Raw genomic sequence first — 25402 nt, 5'->3', positions numbered from 1 at the left:
AATGATTAATATTTTTTCGATCCACCTATAAAATTTTAAACTCTAAGCCCCTGTAGAACTTGGAACCTATGAGTCTGTATTTATTTGAATCTAAAGACTAGATAAATCTTCAGACAATAATTCTATTGTTCGTATTAAAAACAGATCATTGGTAGGATACCATAACAAAACAAGCGTGGCGCTGTTTTTTTTTTCTTAAAAAAGAAAAAAGAAAGATAGAGAAACAGCCACAGAAATGCAACCGCTAAATTCAAAAACCAAAACTTATCATGCGAATAGGCAACGAATAGGTACTATTTAAAAGATAAAGATGGCTTTAAACGATTGTTTGCCTGTTATTTCAAGCAAATTTATGGTCCTATGTCAATTCTAAATTTTTGGTCAACCTTCTTAAGACCATAGGCGGGCGTGCCGTGTTTGCCTCTCATTACAGGCAATCTAACGGTCTTATGTCAATTTTAAATTCTTGGTCAGCATGCCTGAGACTCTAGGCAGGCATGCCTTTCCAAAAATTAACGAACAAGTATGTGTCCAATAAGAGAGTCATGCATACTCCTGCCATTTAGCCGTACCCCAGCCATTTAAGCATTTGCCTCTCAATTACTTGGACTATCTGTCTTGGCTTTTCTCTATCTACAATTAGCCATGTCTTGATGCAACCTATGCAACCTACTGCAAAATACTTTATAACTTCAATTCACTTATTCGTTACCTATTCGTTGCCTCTCTTTATAGAATTATGTTATTATTTTCAGAATACAGCTGTCAACGTATTTCACATCAGAAGTAAAGAGAATCAAGTTAATTAAGTTTAAAAAAAGCAGAGAGTTAGAGGATCCAGAATTCAGTGAAGAGAATCCAGTTAGAAAGATAATCCCTAAATCCAACAGCCATGCCTACAAGGGTCTGCTTTCTGGAGAATTAATTTAAAAAACGCTTTAAAAAAAGAAGTTTTCAAAAAAAAATAGAGAGCCAGTAAGATAATCCAGTTAGAAATACGATCCCTGAATCAAAAAGCCAAAGCCTGCAAGTGTTTTCTTTTTGAAGAAATCTGTCACGACAGTAGGATAATTACAGGTGCATGGATTCGTAATATGGCAACACACAGCATGTTGCAAGAACCATGGGCTTTTTCTTCCATGCCGCCAGCCAAGGTTTCCTAAAAGCTTCCCACAGGCTTTAGCTTCGAGAAATTAAGGACAGGCGAATCGTTTTTTTTTCATTTTTATACCTGCATTAATAAATGAATTGAAAATAATGTTTCTTTCACATCTTTTTCTATTATTTGACGTTACCTCGTACAATCCGACGTTTCCTGGGAGAATCCAACGTTTTCACTGAGAACCCGACGTTATATGAGAGAATCCATCATTCTTGCCAGGTCTTTGGTAGCTCTGCTCGCATCCTAATTTTCCTGGCATCAGGTATTATCTGGCATCTGGCATTATCTGACATCTGGCAATATATGGCATTATCTGCCATCTATTCAGGTAATAGATCTGTGGTTACAAACTAATGGCTTTAAATATACGCACTGAAACTGTTAGCAAGTAGAACAATAATAATAACAGTAATAATACTAACAATAAATAATAATAATGATACTAATAAAATAATAAATAATAAAATCATTATAATAATAATAAAACATTATAAGGAAGAAAAGGATTTACCGTATTGAAATACTCTACTCCCAATCCCGCGAAGCTTTTAGCAATTTCATATGTAGTAACAACAGCAGCAACAGGGTGACCATTTCCCATTGGCTTACCTGCAATTTAGAATTAGTTGTATTATTATCTTCTTTTTTTTCATAATTTGAGACAATGCTTTTTTGACTATCTTAATACTATGTTTTCTTATTTTTCTCCAAAAATAAGAAAATAAAGGCCATAATAATACTACGAAAAAGTAAAGGCCAAGATAACGGCCGTTCCAATCTATATTCAGATCTTAAAAAATAGCTTTCTCGACAAAGAAAATAAACGTCACTTGAATAGTCCCTTGTAAACCACCTGCCCCTTATTATATAATTAATTCATCAACTTCAATTTATTACACATATTTAGATAAATTTTAATGTAAATAAAAATATTAATAATATTAAAAAATGAATATTGTTCAACTAATAAATAATAAAATAAAAATTTACGTTTCTTTAAAATATTTAAACAAATTTTAAAAACGCTTCATCCCCCAAATTGACTTCAAACAAACTTTTCCTTTTTTTTTGCCGCCACGACAAATTGACATTTTAAAGGTTAAAAATTAACGCGTTGGGTAGTGATGACGCTTTATCAAACAGTTCGTTGTAACGAACTGTAAGTAAGGAGCGACGCGACTCAATAATAACCGGAACTCTAAGAAACAGATTTTAGATAACAATAGATAGATCAACCGAATCGAATTTTGATGCTGATTCAAAATATATAAAATTCATTAAGTTTAGTGTTACCCGTCAAAAGTAACGAGCCTAAAAAAATTTGCTCAATTTCTGAAAAAGGGGAGAAACAACCCCAAAACGTCAAGTGATCTTAAGAAAAATTACACCATAAGCTTCAGCATATTAGAGAACCCTGCTGAAGATGTTTGAAGCTCCTATATACAAAAATGTGGAATTTTTTGCCAGTAGAAAGGTCACGGATGCGTGTTTATTTTATTTTTCTCATGTTTTTTCCAGAGGTGATCGCATCGAACCAATTATCCTAGAAGATCGAGAGAGCGCTCATTTGACCGGAAATCAAAAGTTCTCAAGCCCTTTTTAAGTGACAAAAAAGATTGAAGAACAGCTTGCCCCCCCTCCTATGCCGCTTTTCTCAAAGTCGCACGATCAAAATTTTGAGATAGCCATTTTGTTCAGAATAGTTGAAAGGTTCAATAAACATACGTTTGGGGATAATACGACCCAATGCAGCCCCTGGGGAAAGGGCTGTGAGTTACAAAATTTGCCCATTGTTCACGTATGATATTTCCCATTGAGGATGGAATTGTCCAAAGAGAATTTTATAGGGGGGAGGGGGGGAGGGTTGTATTTTAGCAGGATAAACTTTCTACGGATTAGTTTCTGATTTACGGGCGTATTTTGATAAACTATGAAAAATTTAAACCGTACATAAAGAGCTTGCCCTCCCTCCTCAATACCTTACTCTTTATGTAAGAGTTTGACTATTTGTCTCAACTTTTTAAGAACGACTCTTGAAACACAAGGGCAGTTTAATTAAAACAAGAAGCTTTTCTAAAAGCTAAAAAAAAATCTTAGCGTGAAAGCAAGATATTGAGGAAATGGGAAACTCCTTCATGTCTGTAATAATTTCTGTTTGTTTTGAGTTTTAATGTTGCTGCTTACTTTTAGTTGAGCAAACTTGTTTTTGTTTATTTTATACCTGCTCAAGGACAAGCTATATGTCATGACTGCCGTACACTTTTATTCCTGGTCTTAATAAATTCATCTTATCCTGGTAGCAAGAAATAAAAATAGATTTTACTCTTAAGAGCTAGTATGACTGTGTAGAATAACGAGTGTCGATATTTCCCTACACTTTTTTCAGTTTTTTATTGAAATGCTATTGCTATGCTAAATTGAAATGCTATGATATTTGTATTTCTTATTCCGCTTCTTGCTAGTGTAAGAGAATATAATTCAAATGTCGCCTCAAACTGACTGGGGGAAACTTATTGGGGAGAACTAGAACTCGTATTATAAGGCAGATAGTATATTTGCGTCGAACTGACGGGCATTTTGTTACTGTTTCTGTATTTGTTACTGTTTCTTTAAAGTTTACTGTTTCTGTGAGGCCACTCAGAGTATCCTCAGGTGACGATAGGAGAACACCCTACGGATATGTAGGGTACCTCAATAGGAGGCACGGACCAAGGGAGGGCCTAGTCCCTGGGAGTCCATAACAGAAACTGGAGTACCCTCGCCCGGGTCAATAAATACAGGTGGAGGAAGACAGAGAAGGTGCCTAAAATGTACACTCAACAGGGCCTACTGGGGTGTCCACACGTCCCGTGAGTTACAAACCTTCTCCCAGTAATGGGTTAAATTGCATGGTGACGCAGAACACCATCGTGGGAGGATACTCTATAGGAGGACAGCTGCGACAGGGCGTAAGATCCAGATCTATGGACAACGGCAACTGCAAAGTACTGCCTCAACCCTTTCGGGGTACCTGCAAGACTGGGGTCGCAAGACCTTTGCGGTCAACTCTATTCGCACCTGAGGAGTGGCGCCCCTCGAGGAAATTATAGCCTAGTAAACGACACAGCATTCGCACAGGACTCTGATTAATGGATAATTCATCTGGGCTTGGTCTGCTTTGACGGGCGTTTTCGGGCTGAAAATCCTCTTCCTAGCTAATTTATCTGTTATGGGCTGCCTCCCTGTAGTAGCATGATCTTTGTAGGCATGAATATATAATGAGTCGGAGGTAATAGGCTTGAGAATGTCCGTGCAGGATTTCGACTCTTGTTGATAGTAGAGCATCGCCAAGTGCTGAAAACCATGTTGTGATCAAGATGGGCCCAGGATTGCACAAAGCCTCCATTCTTTATACTAGAGGTCCCAGAGACTTCCTGCTGTCCAGTTCTAAGCCGGTTTAAGCGCTTCGATGTAGACTTGGGAAGATATGTGATCCCAGTCCTGCACTGGTATCCGGGATCATTGCTTTTCCTGAGGCCAAAATAATTTCATTGATTAAGAGAACATGAAAATTGGAACTTGGAATGTTACAACATTAAAAAATGACTATCGTACCGACATTTTGACAGACGAATTCAGATGATTCGAACTGGACTTATTAGGAGTTTCAGAAACTCATATCCCAGCGGTAGGAAGCATGAAATTAGGTGATATAGAGTTTGTTTACTCGGGCAGGAAGGATGGGGTACACAGACAGCGTTCAGGGTATCGGTTATAGTAGTATATGCCCCTGTGGACCCGACTGACGGAGATACTAGTGACTCAGATGAATTTTACTTACAGTTATAGGAGCATATAGACAGGGTCCCAGGTAGAAATATGATGTTTTTACTAGGAGATTTTAACAAGCTGGTCGGTAGAAATAGGGATAGATGGTATCCTAGCCTAGGTAAATTTGGTGTAGGAAAAAGAAATAGTAATAGCTTTGGACTTTTAGAAATTTATTGGCACAATAATTTGGTTATAACCAATACGGTGTTTGGTCATAAAATGGCCCATAACTTAACATGGTATTCACGTTATGGTAAGACAGCAAACCTTATTGATTATGTTATGTTTCAGTTTATTATTTTGCTAACGTTTCACCCACGTTTCTTTTCCATTTTTTTTTGATTTGAAACCCGCTACTAACAAAATTGCATACGGAGATCTTATATGACAGAAGATGAAGTAAGTAGCAGTGATGACGTAGGTAAGTAGGTGATGACGTTTTATAAATGTCTGGAGACAAATTCAATTCGGTAAATACTTTATAAACATCTTTTTCAGTCCTTTTTTGAGCACTAAAGTTATCTTACTGCTCAAAGGATTATCTAAGTTAGGAAATTCCTGATTTTTTGAAATTCAGGAAAATTCAGGAAATCCTGAAATCTGAAATTCCTGAACTTTTTAAGATAAATAATACATACCTTAAAAAGTTATATCACAACTTAAGATAATTTCCAGACGAATTTTTAAAACTAGTATCACAATCAAAGTACCACAATCAGATCTAGTATCACAATCTAGTATCACAAACTAGTATCAGAAGTATCACCTCAATTTAAGAAACGCTGCTTACAAGTTACTGTACATATGCAGCAAAACTTATTGTGTGAATTACTTTTTCAATAATGAAGTTTATAAAACAAAAACAATGTTCACAACTCAGAAATGAGCATTTAACGGAATTAATTCGAAGAGCCCGAACTAACTATGAATTAAATTTCAGAACGGCTAAGTTACAAACATACATGCCATCTAACAGAAAACAATAGCTACTGCCTACAAAAATCTAAACCTATGCATTAATTTATTTAAAGACATACGTTAAAAGTAAAAATTCCATAGCAATTGACGTTTTTTATATTTTATTTTTTAGGTCAGCTCTCATAACGAGAGATTATTGAAATTTGGCCCACCTGTAGTGGAGCTCGACCACCTGTGATATATGGATGTGTAGAGAGCCGTTCCTAGGGCTGCTGCTGATCGGGGGAAATAAATTACAGCGCCCCTCCCGACTTAAATATAAACAAGTAGCTGAATCAAAGTGAAAAATGGATCAAAGTGGGCAATCCACAGCTGCCGCCCCCCCCCCAGCCACGCCGCCCGGGGAAGTTGCCCTGGTTGCCTCCCTCTTTGAACAACTCTGGTTCTCAACGTTTCCCCTTAACCGAATAAAAAAATCCGGTTTCGTTGTCACTGTCCATCGTACTTACAACACTAAAACCAGCGAGTAACTGTATATGATTACCAGCGTCATATCCAGGACTTTTGTTTGGGGATGGGGATATCTTTGCTCGAGGAGGGAGGGTTACAAAGAAACCTGACAAAAATTTGTTTTACATGTGTTTTTGTTACCTTTGTACGAGTCAGCAAAAATTTCGGGGGGCGGGGCCAAACCGTGTAGGCTCCTCCCCCTGGATACGGCCTTTATGGGTTACCTTGCGTGTAAGAAAAAAAAAAAAAAAATCTTTGATAGATATAAAGCTAATTTTTCTTGAATTGTCATTGCCTACTCGCTTTCAAAACAGCCAATCAGAGTGACGATGCAGAAACACCAAAAAAGAAAGGCCTTAGAGATAATAGAAAAAGAAAAAAAGAAGAGAAATTGCTAAAAAATTTGTCAGTTTTTTCCCCTTTTGTACATAAGATGGTAGAGTGGATTTGAAATCCAAAGAATACAAAACGCTATCTGCCATCTAGCAGCCAGATTTAGGTACTAAATTGGAAATTCAACATTCTTTGTTTTCACTTGAATTTTTGCAAAAAATTCTCAGCATTTTTCTCGGCACAAAAATGGATGTGATTTGATAGTTTCCTATTTGACCCATTCTTTTTAATAAAAACTATGAACAGGTAAAATATTTAATGGTTGTTTGCATGTGCAATGGTTAAATTTTCATGGAAATAATGAGATCTCAGAAAAAAGATTTTCGAGTGGATTTTTTTTTTATTTAGGACTTAAATAGCACCTAGGTTTTCCAAATTAAAACCGAATTTCTCAAAATATTATTATGGTCAATTCAAGTAGCTTTTTTCAACGAATCTTATCAGATGCATTACCAAATATTAGAAATGACTTACCAATTGTGACTATGTCAGGTACAACGTCTTCACCAGCAAGTTGGAAAGCCCACCAATGACTCCCAACACGACCAAAACCCACTTGAACCTCATCAGCTATGCACACTCCACCAGAATTACGAATGTGTCTGAAAAGGAAAGAAAAAATATGACAGAGTGGAAGAAGAAAACGATGAAATGTTATGGCGGGGGGGGGGGGTGAGTATTTTTTAATTAATTTTTACTATTTAATCAATTTAACAAATGAAATTTGTATTTTTATTATTGCCACCACCACCCCCGTTTACACTGATTATAAAACTTTAACTAAAAACTCCGTAATATTTGCTCCGTAATAATGGAATATTTTCAAACAGGTAATAAAAAAACTAATATAATTTGGTAGCTTGACTAAAAAATGACAATAAATTAAAAATAAGGTTTTTACCCCCCTCCCCTCACAAGGGCAGGGGGGTATGAAAATTACAAGGGAACCAATCAGGTTTGGTGCTCGTTTACAAACTAAAAATTAGACACAACAAAAACGCGTAAATACAACAACGGGTAAAAAGACAGGGCTGTTAAGTTTCCTTTCTTGAGATACACTAAAGACATGATGTGAATGTGTTGCAAAAACAAGTTACGAAAAATTCTATGGAATTAAAGCATAAGATGTTAATCTCTTATTTTTAGCCTAAGACCTGAAAAAAAAACATAACGCTGCCAGGTGTTGAAATAAAAAATTTACCAGAACAATATTCATACCACCAGAGATCATAGCTCAAAAAATTGTACATCAATTAGAATGAATAAACAAGAAAAATAGGTTTGTAAGTTTATGTTCGTATCTTTATTAAAACAGCAAACTGAAAAAAATCTTCTCCTCCACCCCCCCCCTACATTTTCGTGAATTGGTAAAACTTAAGAAAAATACCAACGAAATGAACTGAAATTCTTTATTTATTTAGGCATCAAATGAATGGTTATTACAATGATACGTTGTAGCCATAATAACATTTCAGCTGTCCCCTTCTCAGTCCCTCACTTGCTGCTCTAAAGTTATTTGGTTTTTTAAAAAACTTTCTTATTCCAAATAAACTGATATTGTGTTTTAGGAATCTTTCTTAAGGAATTGGGACAAAGCGTCAAAAATTAGGGTAAAGAACGAGGGACTGAGGAGAGGGTAGTCCTCTCTTCATATGTGGAACGCAATCTGTTTGTTTTTTTTAGTTTAATTTAGCAAAATAAAAGTCTAAATGAAAAGTCAGTGAGGTATCCAAAATTATCTAATGTAGCTAAATAATTTCCAAGACCACACTGGCTTGTGGTTGTGGTTCTTGGGGTTGTGCTTGTTTGATTGATTTAACAACTTGATCGACTCTTTCTAAAGACTCAAAATTTGACGAGACAAAAATTAGCCGGGATTCTTTTGCTTCATTTTCTGGAATACACTAAAAAATATATAATTTGCTGACAAAAATAAGTTACAAAAAAGATTTTGTCACAAATAATAAGTCAAATCATTACAATAACGTCACAAAAAGAACGCTCGCAAAAATAAGTCGCAAAAAAGTCACAATGAAAAGGCATTTACCAAGATAAATCTTGACGAGATTTAAAATTGTTCGATATCTTAAAAAATCGCCCTATCTCATCCATTACAAATATTTTCGGATTGACTATTCCGAAAATGTTCCGAGTACCAAACTATACCAAACTATTCCGAATTGATTGGGCGGTACCAAATGTACCAAAATGTACCAAACTATTCTGAATTGATTGGGCGTTACCAAATGTACCAAAATGTACCAAACTATTCTGAATTGATTGGGCGGTCCTGCCATAGCTTGTAGAGCTTTGATAAGAGAACCAAATAAACGACAGAAAACGGAAAGGCCACATCTACTTTCCCAGAAATCTTAGAAAAATCATTTAAATTCTCCGGTTTTGTACTAGAGATAGAGATATTCAGATTTAATAAAATTAACATCATTAGAAAGCGTAAGTTTTTTTTTTACTGAACGGAGCAGAATTTTCTTCTGATTAAATTCAACAAAACTGAAACGTAGACAATAATAACAACAACATTTATTTTGTGGCTTATTATTGTTGTGACTTAAAATAGTCACAATACAATAAAATAGTCACAAACAAATATACTATTTGTGACTAATTAGAATTCAGTTTTTTTAAAGTCATAGCGATCTGATAAAGTCCAGACTTTTTCCGTACCCAGTTTATACCAAAATAACTTTTATTATAGCTTGAAGCAGGCATGCGCCCTAGAATTTATTTCACGGGGCCAAAAAGTCTAAAGCATACAAGATTTATTGTATAGATTTCTGGAGTATAGAAAGTATTCGTATTCGAAAGCAAGACCGGACCCATGAGGGTTACCGGGTTTGAAGTCCCCGCTCTAATTCCGAAATTATTCTCCAACTCGTAAAACTGTTACACAAATGCTTATAAACAATTTTTGTTGCGTTTTTAAAGTTTTTGTGTGAATCTCCTCTGAAAAAAATACCCCCAACAAAAATACTGAATACGCCCTTGCTGGAACTACAGAAAGTTGTAATAATCTTATGATTTTTCTGGAGTACGGATCGAATTGTTTATCTGAAAAAAATAATATTAACCATCTCTACCCGACTTCCCCCCGTTTAGGAGGTTAGAGGGAGAGGGAGGCAACACCGCATTATTTGCACTAGTTTTCGTTCATTTTGAGCTTTTCATTGTTCCTTATAATTTCTGTTCGTCTAACTTTTACATTCTTCATTTACAGGAATTTCTGTTCGCCAATTTTGTGTAGACTGCTCTATTCACGAAAACGCTTTAATGTATAGAAAGAGTTGACGGAATAGTTCCCAAAAGAAGCTCAATGGCTAATGATTTTTTATATATTATTAAAAATATTAACAACAAATGATTAATTGATTATTAATTAATATAAACTGAATTAATACTAATAAATAGTAATAAACAAAAAGTACCATAAATAAAAAGTAATAAATGGCGATAATATTAACAGCATAATATTAGAATATAATATATAGATATAGAAATAATACAAATATAGAACATAAAGAATATAATATAGTGATAGTAGACAGGGTATTAGTCTGAAGCTTAAAAAAAGCTTAAACCTTAAACCATTTTGTTGTTGATGAGTTGGCGTTGGGTTGAGTTGGTTGATGATTTGAAGTTGGGGTAGTAAAACTCAGTAATGTCACGTGGCGACTAAGTAAAGCCTGCTAGACATACAAACTGAATCCCGAAACAGTCTTAATATAAGGTAACCTGTGATAATTAGAGACAAAATTTTAGCAGGGGATATAGGAACTACACAATTTGCCCGTAATGCATAGATGTTAAAACGTTTAAACGTATAATGCTACTAATTTACGTTCTTTCCGGTCACGCCTAGTTTTCGACTCCAGGTTAGGATAAGTCACTAAGATTGTTGGTATTAGAGGGAAATGCCGCCATAAACCTTTGTCAAAATTATTTTCCGTTTTGTGATAATTAAATTTTATGTATTTCTGGGTTTTAAGCACATTTGAAAAAGCAAGATCTATCTTTTATGCGTATTCAAGATTTACGTTTCTGCAAATTTTGCTTTTTCTTCCACCTTGGTACCATAATAGGAGGGTATTACATAGATTTGTAAAAAATTATGTTTTCGGAAAACTTCTTATAGCAAGCGAAAGGATGTCAGGTATTAACGTAAGTCGATTGCCACCTTTCCTATTTTACATTATATGTTGTAGTAGTGTAGCCACCTTTCACTATTCACTATTGTAGCCTATATTGTAGCCACCTTTCACTATTCACTATTGTAGCCTATATTGTAGCCACCTTTCACTATTCACTATTGTAGCCTATATTGTAGCCACCTTTCACTATTCACTATTGTAGCCACCTTTCACTATTTTATATTATTGTAGTAGTGGGTTAGAAATAAATTATTATTATTTTTTGCTCTCTATGAAGTAAAAACAGAAGAAAACAAGGGGCTAGAAATGGTAAGATTCAATAGTTTTGGCCGCTCGACAGCCGTTCCTTATCAGACCGTTCATGCATCATCATACCATTCTACATCAACTCATCATACCGTATATAAGGATCAAATACAGATTGAACACTTTAGTATAGGATTGTACCTTTAAAAATGCTTAAGCTTTTAAACCATTTCATTAGATTAATTTCGCGGCGCAAAACCCGACAAAAACCTTCTGGGCGCACAAACTATCTAAGGATGAGAGTCTATAGGGGGAGTCGAAACATAAGGGAGCAAATCATCATTCCATGCAAAGAATCTAGCAGAAGACATACTACTAAACGCCTTAGTTCAACCAGAATTGGAGGGCATCCCTAGAGCAGCAAACCTGAGAAATGATTGGCGGCCCCTCCATGATGCCCCCGGTGCCTCAGGAGGCACACGCAAAACTAGTCAATTTGGCAATTTTATTACTTAATATTGGCAGAAAGAGAGGAAAGAACCCTTCTGGGCGAAAGAGCTTTCTAAGGATGAAAGTCTGTAGGCGGTCCAACTATAAGGGAACGAATCATCATTTGAGGCAAAAAACTTAGCAGGAGACATACTGCAAAACACCCCCATTCAATCGCAATGGGAGAACATAATTGCAGCAGCAAACATGAGAGATGATTGGTTACTCCTCCTTGATTCCCTGGGTGCTTCAGGAGGCACAGAAGCAACTAGTCAATTTGACAAATTTATTACTTGAAGTCGGCGGTATGAAACCCAAAAGAAACTTTCTGGGCGCAAGAAATCACTAAGGATGAGAGTCTATAGGCGGTCCAAATGTAAGGGAGCCAATCATCTTTTGAGGCAAAAAAAAAATAGCAGAAGACATACTGCTAAACAGCTTAGTTCAACCAGAATAGGAGGACATCATTGCAGCAGTGTACCGTGAGTAACATGTGACATATTTAAAATACAAAGATTCTTTCCTTCTAAAGATAATTCCGACATAAATTAAACTTCCCCTAATTAAGTTCAAATCCCGTTTCCAAGAGTCTAAATTCTTAATCAGCAAAAAAGAGAAACTATGTTTTGGCCTCAGCCAAACAACGACGCTATTCGGTTTTGAATTTCGCTAAGATAATTGGTAATAAAAAAAAATGATAGATACAGAATTCACAGGAAGCTTAAGTTACAACGTTTAATCATCAGATATATTTAAAACAAATTATTGGATAGTCAGTGAGCATAATGAAGTGAGTTTGCAAACATAAGTACAAGGTAGCGGCCCCCTCCACAGGACTTGGGCCAATCGTGAAAAAGCTAGTAGAGCGCAGAAGCTGTATTTGTGTGATATAGTGTAAAAAAGTGTTTTTCGATGCATTCGTTTTGTCAGAGTTATTATGGAGGCATTATGATGACGCATTCGTAGATCAGAATCATTATTATTGGCATTCAGGCATTGCTATTGAAATTATTATTATGCAGTCATTGTAGAGATTTGGTCATTATTGTTATCTCTGCCACTATTGTCGTTAGTTGAAGTGAAGCACTTTTGTACGCCTAAAATGTAAGTCTTAATAAATCTATTGCTTTTCTACTTGTGTTCGTATTATGTATATGTCTGTATCGAATCGCACAGCAGGTAACTAGTTCGTAGGTCTCCATCGGTAACGCTCCCAGGAATCTGATTTCTACTTAACATTAGAGGTAATCGACACAGAGATAACCCAAGGAAGCTAGGTTACGCTCCCAAATTGATAGTTGGAGAATTTCTAACCTACTATAGCTACGCATGTTGTTTTCTCGCTTTCAGCGAGTGGCAAGATCGGTACACCGCTTTAAATCATAATATTATATTTGACGCGGTCAATCTTTATTACCACAATTGTCTCAATCTTTATTTTTTATATCACTACAGCAGCAAACATGAAAAATCATTGCCGACTCCTCCTTGATCCCCTGGGTGCTTCGGGAGGCACATGCACATCTAGTCAATTAGAAAATTTGATTAGTTACATTTTACAGAATAAAACCCGACAGAAACCTTCTGGGTGCACAAACTCTAAGAATGAGAGTCTACAGAAGGTTCAAACATAAGGGAGCCAATCATCATTCGAGGCAAAAAAAAAAATAGCAGGAGACATACTGCTAAATACCTCCGTTCAACCAGAATGGGAGGACATCATTGCAGCAGTAAACCTGATAGATGATTGGAGGCTCCTCCTTGATACCCTAGGCGCCTTAGGAGGCACATGTTATTAATAAACAGATGATTTTACCTTGAGTACAAAATACGAACCAGAACCTGCTGGCAAAATTGAATATAATGATGCTTACTTGTATACCTCTCTCAAATAGCCAGGTGGTGTGATGATTTGTCCACCACAGCTTTGCAAACTTTCAGAGATAAAACACGATACACCTTTTCCATGAGAGTGAATATTTTGTATTTGATCTTCCACTTCTTGTGCATATAGCGTTGACAGTTCTTCAAGTGAGTGTTCAGTGTCTCTATATTTTCCTCTGTATCTGTCAGGAACTGAAGCCTACAAATAAAGAATAGTGATGCGTAAAGAGTAGTTTTAGAAGGGAGATCTATTAACGGAACATGACATATTGAGTAATGACGTAATTGGCCAAAAAGCCGGCGAAGCCGGCAATTTTGCTAGTATATTTACTAGTTCAATTTAAATCATTTCTTATAACTCCCCCCACTCCATTCAAGGAGTACTGCTCTTCATCTGCTATCATATCGATGGCAAAGAAGCACGATTTTAGCAAATCACAATCTTTTGCCGTAAAACATGGTCTAACCATGTCACTATAGGCCTTAAAAGTGGAATCGAACCGCATTTTTGATACATCTTATTGTTTGATGTGTTTTGGTCTTGATTCGTTGCGCATACTAGTCATCAGGACTTATCCTTGGACAGTTCCTCTGAACACCTATCATGTTTTCCTCAACCTTTTGAAACACCCAAGTTTCAGAGTCATGTTTGACCCTTGCGATTATCATGGTCTCCAATATCCTGATATTCTAAGCATATCTTTGCGAGTTTCCTCCACTATTTCTTTCATACAACCAGCACAGATTTTCAAAGATGTTTAAAGGAGATAAAACAGTTTTATACGATTTCTCTATTATTAGGGTTGCGGATTCACGATTCACAATGCATATCACAGCCGGGCGTGCCTTGTTTGCCTCTCATTCCAGGCAATCTAATGGTCCTATGTCAATTTTAAATGCTTGGTCAACGTACCTGAGACTCTAGGAAGGCGTGCCTTTCCAAAACCTAACACACAAGTATTTGTCCAATAAGAGAGTCATACTTACTCCCAGCACTTACCCGTGCCATTTAAACATTTTTGCCTCTCAATTACTCGGACTAGCTGTCTTGGTTTTTTTTTCTACAATTAGCCAGTCTTGATGATTACTGCAAAATACTTGATTTTCAATTGAAAATCAACGGTGTTGGCTAACCGTTTAGGATTCAATGAAAAACAGGTCGTTTCCAAATGGGGTGGGAGGAAATAGTAAAGAAAGATCTAAGGGAAGTGGAAACTTCCTGGGAGGGTATAAAAAGGGAGGCTTTGAATAGATTGGAATGGAGGAGGAGCGTGCGCAGCAGTGTTGGCCTAGGGCGGCTTGGTGCTGCAGTGAGTTGTTAGTAATAATAGCACTAAGTATATATATATATATATATATATATATATATATATATATATATATATATATATATATATATATATATATATATATATATATATATATATATATATATATATATATATATATATATATATATATATATATATATATATATATATATATATATATATATATATATATATATATTATATATATATATATATATATATATATATATATATATATATATATATATATATATATATATATATATATATATATATATATGTATATATATATAAATACATATATATAACACGCTTAAAAGTGTGAACAAAATCTGCTAGTTAATTTAAAGTTCAATACATTTTAGAAATGTATTTACTATTACCTAATGTAACTGTAGACATAAAAATACATAAATCAGTTATACATGGCGGGTTTTAATTCTTAAACAGTAGTTCGCTAATTAATTACAAAGTTCAAAAGATAATAGAAAATTCATTTAATATTACCTAATGTGAATATAAACAAAAGTAGATAAGATATACTGCAATATTGATAATCTTACCTAAAACTAATACCTAATTTGACCTAAAAATAAAAAATTTGCACTTTAAAATAAAATCCTGTGTGACATTTTCATGTTTGCCTTTGGTCTGAAATTGAATATAATCAGTTTTTTTTTGTATTGAAGAAACATCATGAAAGTTCAAAAATACAATTGCATCAGAATATGTATTTAATATTACCTAATACAATCGATGAAAAACTTTGATAAAACATAGTTGTTATTTAGAATGTAGAGAAAATTGATGGTGTTGAGATAAACAATACTGAGTTGCTTCCTCATACTTTTCTACACATTTGTCCAGAACAAAAACACCATAAACAGTAGCGTTAATTGATGGTGTTTAGATTGACAGTCAATTGAAGGTGACGAGATAAACAATACTGAATTGCTTCCTCATACTTTTCTATACATTTGTCAGCATATAAGACCATAACAATATTATATATATATTATATATATATATATATATATATATATATATATATATATATATATATATATATATATATATATACAATAGAAACCAATGTGTTTCACTCACGCAGGATGAAGCATCCGAATCCCAAGACATATGGTGCGGAGCACTCCAAGGGACAAAATTAGGACCACTGATCTTTTTGATTGTTTTTAACCCTGTCCTAGCACAAATACACAGTTGCTGCAACTTTGCTGACGACCTGTCAAGCATATCATTCCGCACCTTAGCGAGCCTAGCAGAGAAAATCACCACCTCATCAATATTTTCCCAGCTAAAGCATAATCTTGAAGATATAATGCTTACAGTTAGTGAAACCAAGAGCCATATTCTACGTGTATATATATATATATATATATATATATATATATATATATATATATATATATATATATATATATATATGTATATACAATAGAAACCAATGTGTTTCACTCACGCAGGATGAAGCATCCGAATCCCAAGAAATATGGTGCGGAGCACCCCAAGGGACAAAATTAGGACCACTGATCTTTTCGATTGTTTTTAACCCTGTCCTAGAACAAATACAAAGTTGCTACAACTTTTCTGACGACCTGTCAAGCATATCATTCCGCACCTTAGCGAGCCCAGCAGACGAAATCACCACCTCATCAATATTTTCCCAGCTAAAGCATAATCTTGAAGATATAATGCTTACAGTTAGTGAAACCAAGAGCCATATTCTACGTGTTAGCTTTCTAAAATCTGCAATTCCTTCCCAAGAAGACAATGGACTTACAACTAAAGATGAAATAAAAATTCTAGGAGTAATTTTCAAAAGAAACCTGAAATGGGATCCACATATACAGTCTATCCTCCAAAAGGCTTCCCTATGCCTAAAATCCTTTGCTTGCCTAACGCGGTTCAATATCCAAATTTACATTATGCACAGTCTGTACTGTATGCATGTCCGACGGCAAACCAAGCATGCTTGTCCCGTTTGGCACCCAGGTCTAACGGATATCCAAACCGAAAAGCTTGAAAATATTCAGAAGCGGGCTTGCCAAACAATGCTTGGGGTAAATTATACATCCTATGAGGACAGCCTGCAGAAACTGAGGCTTCAGAAACTATCTGAAAGTTACCACGATCTCACGGTGCATTTCGGAAAAAGATGTCTTAGCTGTGAAGTCAATCGCGAAATATTACCGGATTTCCAGGAATCACAGACCAGTCGGCCAAAAATACGAAAAAGAGCCTTTAGTTCGTCTTGCCAACTCCTTTGTCCCCCAACCCAAAAGGCATCAAAAAGGTATCGATCATCGTTTCTTTCTTACTTCACGAACCACTATAATGAGGAACTAGTTGAAAGGAAATCTACAAATAGTTGTGAAAAAGTATATTTATTTTTACATTTATTTATCTGATCTCAAGTGTTATATTTTCTTGTTGTTTGACGTCCGCTGCTAGCTATAAGCTATTATGGAAATAAAGATTTATTATTATTATTATCATATATATATATATATATATATATATATATATATATATATATATATATATATATATATATATATATATATATATATATATATATATATATATATATATATATATATATATATATATATATATATATATATATATATATATATATATATATATATATATATATATATATATATATATATATATATATTATATTATATTATATATATATATATATATATATATATATATATATATATATATATATATATATATATATATATATATATATATATATATATATATATATATATTTTATTTCCATAATAGCCAGGTACTGGTAGGGTAGTAAATGAGTTTCTTAAATATGGTGTCTCTGAGGTCAGAAACCAGTCACTGCAGACAATGAATATAATTTTTTAAAAGGGTGAAGCACCAAATGATACTAAGAAAATACCAATTAAAACATTGTTCAACAAAGGTGGTGAGAGGGAGTGGGGTGACTATTAAGTGATTTAGCTAGTCTCTGAAGATAGCAAATTACTTAGTAATATGATACTTTTTAGAATGAGAGATGCCGTAGACAAAGTTTTAAGAGAAGAACAGTGCGGTTTTAGAAAAGGTAAAGGTTTTATAAGCAAGTAAAAGAGCTTGTCGGACGGCGAGTACAAAAAAGGGAAACAACCGTAGACTAAACCCTTTTGCGGAGACCAGAGAAAAATCCTATGCCCCCTTCCCTCAAACACAACTCGAAGTTTCAACTCAATTCCCCAGCCACGAGAAAAAATACGAGTATATTTAAGAAACTACGGATAGAATTCGTGATCTTTTAATTGGACCTACTGGTTATAACCAATGCTTAGAATAAACGATACTCGTTTGTCTTTAGGCTCCAGGCATGAAACAACATAAGACAGACTCCTTTGTGAATATTCGAAAACCTTCTGACAATGATTTTAAAATTATCCTGGAAAAAATCCCAGTTCAGTTACCAGGTGTACAGGATCACATGATTGCTCCCCGATTAGTGATTGTTACAAACACCAGCCAATTGTACAAAGTAATATATCAAAAAGTTTTAATCAAATGTAATTTTTTTAAGTAAAAAAAGGTAAACAAAAAAACCACTCATATTGTAAAAGGAAAGCTTACCACGTGAACCCAGTCAGGCTTAGCGTCCGGACCTAAGTGATTGAACTTGTAGGGGCTAATGTCAATTAAAGACATTACATGACCATGGTATGCACTGAAAAAAAAATGTAGATGAATGGGTCAGATGAAATGGGTCAAAATCCCTTTATGAGAGATTTTGATGGTAATATAAGACAATAGTAAAAGATAAACCCCTAGGAGTTGCAGCCCTGAAACCATTACCTTCAACCCCCCCCCCCATATATTAAAAAATAAATCACTAGGAGTTGGAGCACTGTTACCATTGCCATTAACCCCCCCCCCCATATGTTAAAAGATAAATCACTAGGAGTTGCAGCCCTGTTATCATTACCATTAAAATCCCCCCATATATTAAAAGATGAATCACTAGGAGCTGCAGCCCTGTTACCATTACCATTACCTCCCCCTCATATATTAAAAGATTAATAACTAGGAGTTGCAGCCCTGTTACCATTAACCCCCCCCCCCATATATTAAAAGATAAATCACTAGAATCTGCAGCCCTGTTACCATTACCTTTATCTCCCCCTCATATATTAAAAGATAAATCACTAGGAGTTGCAGCCCTATTAACATTCCACAGAAACTGAAAAAAAACTGATGATATTAATTTTCAACGATTATCCAATCTTATGCATACGATCAAAAAAGGAATGACGTTTTACAAGTAATTTTATTTCCTTAGCTCATTTTGTTTTTATTGATTTTATTGTTATTAGTTCAACTTTTCTTCTATTTAATTTTGCACGGCTATTTGAGAGCGATAATTAAAGTAGTGAAGAGTGAAATAATTAATTTAATTAACGTGAACTAATTAATTTAGTTAAATAATTAAGCGAACTTAATTAATTTAATTACTTACTTCATCACTTTGACTTAGAGACTTGCGTAGGATCAACTTGTTTTACACAGTGACCCTAATCAAACAACTTTATGTACAATTAAAAGCTCTAATTTTATAAAAAAAAAGATCTTTAGCCGAACTGGCCAGACATAAGAAAACAAACAAATGAAAATTCTGTTTAGATTCTAGTTTTTTGTTAAAGTTTTTTCTGTTAAACGCTAAAGTTTGACTCTGTCTCACAACTTAATTTTTTAAAACAATAAAAAACTTTAGCGTAAACAGGGAGGCGTTGAGGAGGGGACAGCCCCTTTCATATACGGAATAATTTCTGTTCGTTTTAAGTTTTAATGTCGCTCCTTATTTTCAGTTTAAAAAACTTGTTTTTTTTATTTAATACCCCAAGAGAGCGCACAAGGACTCAAAATGGAGTATATATATCCCAAAAATGAAAATAAATTAAACAAATACAAACTACAAATGCCTTTATTAAGGCCATAAATTGTCTTGTTCTTTGTCTAGGTGATTTCTGAGGCATTATTAGAAGAAAAAGTTGGTTCTCAGACATTTTACTATTGAAAACAAATTGTTCCTATTTTAGAAAATTGTTTGACTTTTTTCAGTTGATTTTCTCTAAGTTCTTTTGTGACGCACAACTGGAGGAAAACATTAGAACTCAGCTACGTAATATTGCTTATTTAAAAATGACTTTCTTGAGCCCTGACTGATTTCCTTTTCTTTTTTTTCCATGCTCCATATTGCTTATAATCAAACTGACTGCAATTGCCTAGTCGTAAATAAGTTTTAAAGGGAATGTTGTTTTGAAGTAGTCAAATAATACTTACCTGAGATTCAATATTTCAAAAGAGTTGAGTAAAAGTTAAGTCTGTCGTGCTATTTAAAAACAACCTTCTTGTTCATTAATTTTCTTGAAGCTCAGGTAAGTAATTTTGTTTCTTAAAGAGGACTTTTTGACCATTCGACTAATATTATTTTATTTTTCTATGTTCTTCTTCGTGGCACCATTGGAAGAAAAAGTTGAATCTCAGATAAGTAATTTCAAGATGAAATTTCCTTTGAAGCAGTCCCAATTTAGTACCGCTTTACAAAAAAAAGCTTTTTGATTAGTCTACTACTTTTATTTTTGTGGTTCTAATGTTATTTTTTTTAGGAAAACAATTACATTATTGCTTATCTGAGATTCAGTATTTCGAAAAAGTTGACTAAAAGGTAAGCCTGTCTTGCTATTTAAAAACAACTTTCTTGGGTATTTCACAAATTTTCTTTTTCTAGGCCAAAAATGAGAAAAACTTGAATCTCAGATAAACAAGTTTCGCTTTGCAAAAAATACTTTTTGAGCGTTCGACTAACATTATTTTTTTTTCTAGGTTCTTTAGGCCAAAAGCATTTGTTTTTTGCCGGCGATTCCGAGAATGATGAATTCTCATGACGTCAGAACAAAAAGAAAATGGCGTCATTCTGGGAATGCATTCATAGACAATTTCAACTTCATCTTAGTTTATCGCATGATTTAAAAGCAAAGTGCGGGCAATAAAAAAAGAAAGAAAACAAGTTGTCACTGAACCTCAGGTATTTAGGTTGCGAGGATTGAAAAATTAGTTTCTTGAGCATTTCTCAAATTTTTTTTGTTCTTTGTCTAGAATATTCCCGAGTAACTATTTGAAGAAAAAATTGGCTTTCATGTAAGTATATTTTACTATTTAAGAAAAACTTCTTGCTATTTAGGAAAAGCACTTGACCAGTTTTAGTTGATTTTCACCATGTTCTTTTCTGAGGTAATATTTTCTATTTAAAAACATATTTCTTGAGCACTTTACTGATCCTTTTTTCTTTTTGTTTAGGATACAAATTGCTTACAAATAAATTTACTACAATTGCTTTGAAGAAAATATCTTTTAAAAAGGAATGTTGCTTTGAGTAAGTAAAAAAATACAACCTGAGGTATAATATTCCAAAAAAGTTGAGTAAAATTTAATTATGTCTTGCAATTTTTGTTTCTTCAAGAAGACTTTTCGAGCGTTCGACTAATATTATTTTTAATTTTCTAGGTACTTTTTCGTGGAACCGCTGGAAGAAAAAGTTGAATCTCAGGTAAGTGATTTCCTATTGAAAGCTGCTTTGAAGCAGTTCCAAATTACTTGCCTGAGATTCCGCATTTAGAAAAAGTTGAGTAAAAGTTAAGTTGGTTTTTCAATAATTTTCTTTTTCTAGGCCAAAATTAGAAAAACTTGAAGCTCAGGTAAGTAATTTTTTTCTTAAAGAAGACTTTTTTAGCATTCGACTAATATTATTTTTATTTTTCTCGTGGTAGGTAATTTCCTATTAAAAGCTATTTTGAAGCAGTTCCAAATTACTTACCTGGGATTCAACATTTGGAAGAAAACACATTAAAGGTATGTCAATTTTGCAATTTAAAACAACTTTCTTAGGAGTTTCACTAATTTTCTCTTTTTTTTTCTAGGACAAAATCGGAAGAAACTGGAAAGAAACTTTCTTCACTGGAAGAAAAAGTTGAATCTTAGGTAAGTAATTTCCTTTTGAAAGCTGCTTTGGAGCAGTTCCAAATTACTTACCTGAGATTCAACATTTGGAAAAAGTTGAGTAGAAGTTAAGTCTCTTTACAATTAAAAAAAAAATTTCTTGGTTATTTCAGTATTTTTTTTCTTTTTCTAGGCCAAAATTAGAAAAACCTGAAGCTCAGGTAAGTATTTTTTTTTATAGAAGAATTTGTGAGCATTCGACTAATATTATTTTATTTTTCTAGGTTCTTTCTCGTGTCATCACCGGAAAAAAAATGTTGAATCTCGGGTTAACTAATTTCCTATCGAAAGCTGTTTTGAAGCAGTGCCAACTTACCTGAGATTCCACATTTTTTTTTCTATGCTAAAAAGGAGAAAAAAGTTAGAGCTAGGTAAGTAAGTTTTTCTTCTTAAAAAAATGCTTTTGAGCATTCGACTAATATTACTTTTATTTTTCTAGGTTATTTTTCGTGGCACCATTGGAAAGAAAATTTGAATCTCAGTTAATTAATTTGAAGCTCAGGTTTAATTAGAAAGACTTTTGAAGCTCAGGTAAGTAGTTTTTTCTTAAAGAAGACTTCGACTAATATCATTTTTACTTTTCTAGTTCCTTCTTCGTGGCACCACTGGAAGAAAAGTTGAATCTCAGGTAAGTAATTTCCTATTGAAAGCTGCTTTGAAGCAGTTCCAAATTGCTTACCTAAGATTCCACATTTGAAAAAGTTGAGTAAAAGTTAAGTTTGACTTTCTCACAACTCTTTTTTTAAAACAATAAAAAACTTTAGCGTAAAGAGCGAGGCGTTGAGGAGGGCACAGCCTCTTTCATATACGGAATAATTTCTGTTCGTTTTAAGATTTAATGTCGCTCCTTACTTTCAGTTTAAAGAACTTTTTTTTTTATTTAAAGGCTGCGAAAGCGGAGGGTTTGGGGGGCGGCAGCCCCCCAACTGTGCCTCCTAATCCCTGTACGTTTTAAGATTTGACCTTGTAACTCAGCCTCTTTAACTCTTTAGAAAACGTAGTTTTTTTCAAATAATCTATTTTCTTAAAGGAGAGTTTTTGAGCATTCGCCCTAATATTATTTTTATTTTTCTAGATTATTTCTCCTGGCACCACTGGAAAAAAAAGTTGAATCTCAGGGAAGTAATTTCCTATTGAAAGCTGCTTTGAAGCAGTTCCAAATTAGTTACCTGAGATTCAACATTTGGAAAAAATACATTAAAAGGTAAGTCTATTTTCAAACTTAAAACATTTTTTTTTAGTATTTCAGCAATTTTCTTTTTCTTTTCTAGGCCGAAAGTGGAAAACTTGAAGCTCAGGTAAGTAATTTGTTCTTAAAGAAGACTTTTTGACATTCGACTAATATTATTTTATTTTTCTAGGTACTTCTCGTGGCATCAATGGAAGAAAAAGTTGAATCACTGGTAAGTAATTTCCTATTGAAAGCTGCTTTGAAGCAGTTCCAAATTAGTTACCTGAGATTCAACATTTGGAAAAAATACATAAAAGGTAAGTCTATTTTCAAACATAAAGCATTTTTTTAGTATTTCAGCAATTTTCTTTTTCTTTTCTAGGCCAAAAGTAGAAAACTTGAAGCTCAGGTAAGTAATTTGTTCCTAAAGAAGACTTTTTGACATTCGAATAATATTATTTTATTTTTCTAGGTACTTCTCGTGGCATCACTGGAAGAAAAAGTTGAATCCCTGGTAAGTAATTTCCTATTGAAAGCTGCTTTGAAGCAGTTCGAAATTAGTTACCTGAGATTCAACATTTGGAAAAAATACATTAAAAGGTAAGTCTATTTTCAAACTTAAAAAATTTTTTTTTAGTATTTCAGCAATTTTCTTTTTCTTTTCTAGGCCAAAAGAAGAAAACTTGAAGCTCAGGTAAGTAATTTGTTCTTAAAGAAGACTTTTTGACATTCGACTAATATTATTTTATTTTTCTAGGTACTTCTCGTGGCATCACTGGAAGAAAAAGTTGAATCTCGGATAAGTAATTTCCTATTGAAAGCTGCTTTACAGTATTTCCAAATTACTTACCTGAGTTTCAGCATTAGGAAAAAGTAGATTAAAGGTACGTCTATTTTCCAACTTAAAACAACTTTCTTGGATATTTCACTAATTATCCTTTTTTTTGTCAGCCAAAATTAGAAAAACTTGAAGCCCAGGTAAGTACTTTTTGTTCTTATAGAAGACTTTTTGAGCATTCGACTATAATTATTTTACTTTTCTAGGTTCTTTCACGTGGCACCACTGGAAGAAAAAGTTGAATCTCAGGTAAGTAATTTCCTATTGAAAGCTGCTTTGAAGCAGTTCCAAATTACTTACCTCAGATTCAACATTGGAAAAAAAAAATTAAAAGGTAAGTCTATTTTCCAATTTAAAACAACTTTCTTGGGAGTTTCACTAATTTTTTTTTCTAGGCCAAAATTAGAAAAACTTTTGAAGCTCAGATAAGTAGTTTTTTTCTTAAAGAAGACTTTTTGAGCGTTCGACTAATATTATTTTTAATTTTCTAGGTCATTCTTCGTGGCACCACTGGAAGAAAAAGTTGAATTTCAGGTAAGTAATTTCCGATTGGAAGCTGCTTTGAAACAGTTCCAAATTACATACCTGAGATTCAACATTTGAAAAAAGTTGAGTAAAAGTTAAGTCTCTTTGCAATTTAAACACAACTTTCTTGGGTATTTCATTAATTGTCTTTTTCTTTTTCTAGAAAAAAAATCAAGAAAACTTGAAGCTCAGGTAAGCATTTCTTTTCTTATAGAAGACATTTTGAACATTCGACTAACATTATTTTATTTTTCTAGGTTCTTCCTGTGGCATCACTGGAAGAAAAAGTTGAATCTCTGGTAAGTAATTTCCTAATGAAAGCTGCTTTGAATCAGTTCATACTTACCTGAGTTCCAAATTACTTAGCTGAGATTCAACATTTGGAAAAAATATATAAAAAGGTAAGTCTATTTTCTAACTTAAAACAACTTTCTTGTGTATTTGAGCAATTTCCTTTTTCTTTTCTAGGCCAAAATTAGAAAACTTGAAGCTTAGGTAAGTATTTTTTTTTCTTAAAGAAGACTTTTTGAGCATTCGACTAATATTATATTATTTTTCTAGGTTCTTTCTTGTGGCCTCACTGGAAGAAATAGTTGAATCTCAGGTAAGTAATTTCCTATTGAAAGCTGCTTTATAGTAGTTCCAAATTACTTACCTGAGATTCAACATTAGGAAAAAGTAGATTAAAGGTAGGTCTCTTTTCCGACTTAAAACAACTTTCTTGGGTATTTCACTAATTTTCCTTTTTTGTCTGCCAAAATTAGAAAGACTTGAAGCTCAGGTAAGTAACTTTTTTCTTAAAGAAGACTTTTTTAGCATTCGACTAATATTATTTTATTTTTCTCGTGGCACTACTGGAAGAAAAAGTTGAATCTCAGGTAAGTAATTTCCTATTGGAAGCTGCTTTGAAACAGT

At 33.7% G+C, this 25402-nt stretch overlaps 1 protein-coding gene across 1 annotated transcript in view; it reads right to left on the bottom strand.

The window, feature by feature from the left end:
• The window catches only part of LOC148944953 (ethanolamine-phosphate phospho-lyase), a 93474-nt gene that overhangs the window by 29307 nt on the left and 38765 nt on the right, over positions 1 to 25402 (bottom strand). Inside the window, exons 4-7 of the mRNA XM_089099521.1 lie at positions 18531 to 18624; positions 13569 to 13777; positions 7268 to 7395; positions 1674 to 1771 (exon numbers count right to left, since the gene is read on the bottom strand). Of these exons, the coding sequence (XP_088955647.1) occupies positions 1674 to 1771; positions 7268 to 7395; positions 13569 to 13777; positions 18531 to 18624 (529 nt within the window). The remainder of the gene's footprint in view (positions 1 to 1673; positions 1772 to 7267; positions 7396 to 13568; positions 13778 to 18530; positions 18625 to 25402) is intronic.

The sequence above is a fragment of the Artemia sp. Qi Xiang Cuo genome, chromosome 13, assembly GCF_049724085.1.
Source record: "Artemia sp. Qi Xiang Cuo chromosome 13, ASM4972408v1, whole genome shotgun sequence".
Lineage (NCBI taxonomy): Eukaryota > Metazoa > Arthropoda > Branchiopoda > Anostraca > Artemiidae > Artemia > Artemia sp. Qi Xiang Cuo.
This window is presented reverse-complemented; position numbering and strand designations above follow the sequence as displayed.